Source organism: Poecilia reticulata, linkage group LG12, assembly GCF_000633615.1.
Source record: "Poecilia reticulata strain Guanapo linkage group LG12, Guppy_female_1.0+MT, whole genome shotgun sequence".
Classification (NCBI taxonomy): domain Eukaryota; kingdom Metazoa; phylum Chordata; class Actinopteri; order Cyprinodontiformes; family Poeciliidae; genus Poecilia; species Poecilia reticulata.
Window position 1 is genome coordinate 26157820 of NC_024342.1, and position 3350 is coordinate 26161169.

Below are 3350 nucleotides of genomic sequence, written 5' to 3' on the forward strand. Positions count from 1 at the left end.
CAAACATCCAGGAACGCTTTCACCCACAACCAGAAACCAAACAAACATCCTGGAGAACAGAGTCAATATTTGATCAGAGAGCAAGCAGCGGTCGCGGTCGCCATGGCAACAGACAGGGAGAGGCGTTACCATGGCAACCAGCCAGACGGGTGAAACCTCTGCTGGTCTGAAAACTACAACGTGTTTAGATAAACTGATTCTCTAAAACTGTAAACTGTCTGGAAACTAGAACTGATTATTCTTCATGGTTCTGGTCCATGAAAAGGTCCAACCAGGAACCAGCAGTGGGAACGCTAGCTAACGGCTAGCTCCAACAGCACTAAACATTACACATGCTAATGCTAAATGCTAACTAGCTATTTATCGTCCCTGATCGGTTCCCCCCCCCCCGTGTCTTCACCTCAACTCGGGCTGCTTTCATCAGAGAACAAAAACGCCGTTGCCACGACGACGTGCAGAGCTAACGTGGCTAGCCTTCCCCGCTGACCGGCGGGTTACCTGTGTGCTCTTCCCGGCTCCACTGGGCGCGCTCAGCAGCACCATGCTGTGGCTCTCCAGGTGCTCCAGGAGGCTCTGGCGCAGCCGCCACACCGGCAGCCGCCGCCGCTCCTCCAGCAGGGCGTAGTAGCGCGAGGAGAAGGGCAGGCCGTCGTACGGGTTGACCTCCAGGTCGCCCAGGCCTTCCTCCTCACCGTCGTCGTCGTCGTCCAGATCCCCGGACAGCAGGGACGAGACGGACAGCGAGTCCAGAGCCGAGGGGGCGGAGCCACGGGGCTGAGGCGATGACGTCATCGGTTCACAGGGGGGGGGGGAGGAGCCTACCTGCAGAGGAGGACGAACCGTCGTCATGGCAACATGGACCAACGTGTTCATCAAGGCTTTCATCAGACAAGAAGCTCATCCAGAACCGGTCAGGGGAGAGCTAGTCAGAGTGGGCGTGTCTCTCTGCACTCTGGGCTCTGATTGGTCAGAAACCAGGAAGTTCTTGGTCAGTCCGGTCAGAGCTGCTGGTTCCAGGCCCGGGTCAGAGGTCATGACCTTTTGCAGCCCTGAGGGTCATTTTACCTTCAGTTCAGATGAATAAATTCATTTAGAAACAAATGAAACAGAAAAACCTGTTTTTATAACGTCTTTTATAAGACGTGTTTTTAAATTAAATGATTTTACTTTTGTTTTTTTTAGATTTGTACGTTTTAATTTTTACTCCATTGATCGATGATCAACACTGACGGCAGGAAGCGGATCCCGCCGCTATCCTGCAGGGGGCGCCGTGGAGCAGGACTCCATCTGAGGGCTTCCGGTCGGTCCAGTTCAGAACCAGAACCAGAACCAGAACCAGGCCGGTATGTCTGGGATTCATCAGCTGCTAGCATCTCTGCTGATCCTCCTCCTTTGCTTCTGCTGCCTGAGTGAGACGGTTTGGGGTCATAGTTCAATTATTTGAGGTTTTGCGATGCTAATCAGCTGCTATAGCGATACCTTGTTGCCACGGTTACGCGTCATTACCGTCTGAAAGTTGAAAAGCAGACATCCAGAGACAGCCTGGTTATAATGTTTTGCCTGGTCTAGTGGATCAGTGTGACGTGGATGCTTCAGGAGGTCAAAGGTCACCTGGTCTGAGCGACCAAAGGGCGGAGCCACGTCACCGTCAGCTCCAGGTGACCGAGAAGTTTAAAATGTCCCTGCGGTCTTTGAACGCAGCAGCGTTCAGAGGCTTTCAGCCATAAACGGTTAATGTTCAGCCAGAAGCAGCGGAGTCAGCTGACGGTCCCACCAGCTCCAGGTAACCAGGAAGAACCAGAAATAACCAGAATAACCCAAAGAATAAGCGGCTAACCTGCCCAGCCCTCCCCCACCCCGCCTTACCTGCTCTGAGTCACACCGGGAGACAGGTGAGGAAACCCGGGGCGACGCTCCACCTCCAGCACCGCTGCTGGCCGTCGTGTCAGTCCGCTCCGGACATACCGAGCAACCAGCCGGAAAAGAACCGCGACAGGAGGCAGAGAGGGCGGGCATCCGCTCCCCGAGCGTCCCTGAGGATCCCGGCCGCTCCCCGGTGCTTCGGCTGACGGCTCCCGGAGACGACAACAGGCGGAGGAGGAGACCGGCTGCTTCAGCGACCGGCCGCCATGTTGGCTCTGCGCTGTCAGAGCCCGCGGTGCGTTCAGGTGTCCTCGGACGCCGCAGTGACGGACCCGAAACAATTATTTCGGTCGAATCAAATGAATAAATGTTTACTCAACAACGAAAATATTTGACTTTCGTTTTGAATAAATTATTTAAATGCTCTATTTTTCAGAAAGAGTCGGGTCGGTTAGCTTTTCTGCTTTTCTGCCACAATGATATTAAAAATAGGACAATATTTATTTCACTTCCTCCTAAATTTTTCTCCGACATTAAAATTTGTTGTGAGAACATTGTAAAGTGAAAAAAACCCAAAACAGAAATCCTGTGGAAATATTTTCTCACAGCTCCGACAGACAGACAGACAGCAGCTGACAGGGGCGCGCGGAGACATTTTGGGGGCCCGGGGGCTCCAGTGGAGGAAAGGGGCACCAGGTGCAGCACATGGAAGCGCCGGGTCACTCGGTAGTGTGAGATTTATTACAGGCACAGCATGAACACCATACATAGCGACCGGTTTCAAACCAACAGCCTGCGGCTACAAAGTAACAGGAATCAGAAAAGAATTAAAATGATTTTATTTTTTGTTTCCGTTTCTCATCCAAACATGTAAATTAGTTTTAGCTCTGCAGCATTCGTCCTTCACCTCCGGATCAGTTTAATCAGAGGCTGGATTTTCTGATCAGGTGTTTTATGACATCACAGGTCCGACGTGAGGACAAAGTCCACTGAGGGACAGGAAGTCGTCCTCTATGGGTTCTCAGGGTAACAAACTCCTCCGTTCTTCCTGGTTCTGCTCACAAACTGGATCCAGTCCCTGAGTCGCTCCTCCCAGTCCTCGCACCAGTCCGCGCTCCTCTCCAGGTTCTGGTACCGGGTGGGTAACTGGTCCAAAGCCAGCACGGCCTCAGGGGGGTCAAAGGTCAGACCGGCCTTCTCCACCGCCGCCTGAAACTTCGCTGGAGACGCCGTAGCGACGTAGCATCTGCAGCCGGAGAGAGAAGAAACGTTTATCTACCTGCAGCAGGCTGGACAGAACCGGGCAGAACCGGTTAGAACCGGGAAGAACCGGACAGAACCAGACAGAACCGGACAAAACCGGACAGAACCAGACAGAACCGGGCAGAACCAGACAGAACCGGTTAGAACAGGATAGAACCGGGCAGAACTAGACAGAACCGGGAAGAACCAGGACAGAACCGGGCAGAACCAGACAGAACCGGACA

At 53.1% G+C, this 3350-nt stretch overlaps 2 protein-coding genes across 2 annotated transcripts in view; both read right to left on the reverse strand.

The window, feature by feature from the left end:
• The window catches only part of dqx1 (DEAQ box RNA-dependent ATPase 1), a 12008-nt gene extending 9757 nt beyond the window's left edge, over positions 1-2251 (reverse strand). Inside the window, exons 1-2 of the mRNA XM_008424832.2 lie at positions 1867-2251; positions 499-822 (exon numbers count right to left, since the gene is read on the reverse strand). Coding sequence (XP_008423054.1) covers positions 499-822; positions 1867-2016 — 474 coding nt within the window. The 5' untranslated portion in view covers positions 2017-2251. The remainder of the gene's footprint in view (positions 1-498; positions 823-1866) is intronic.
• A 434-nt stretch (positions 2252-2685) lies between these two features.
• thnsl2 (threonine synthase-like 2) overlaps positions 2686-3350 on the reverse strand; it is a 13562-nt gene continuing 12897 nt past the window's right edge. The window contains exon 8 of the mRNA XM_008424858.2: positions 2686-3109. Coding sequence (XP_008423080.1) covers positions 2875-3109 — 235 coding nt within the window. The 3' untranslated portion in view covers positions 2686-2874. The remainder of the gene's footprint in view (positions 3110-3350) is intronic.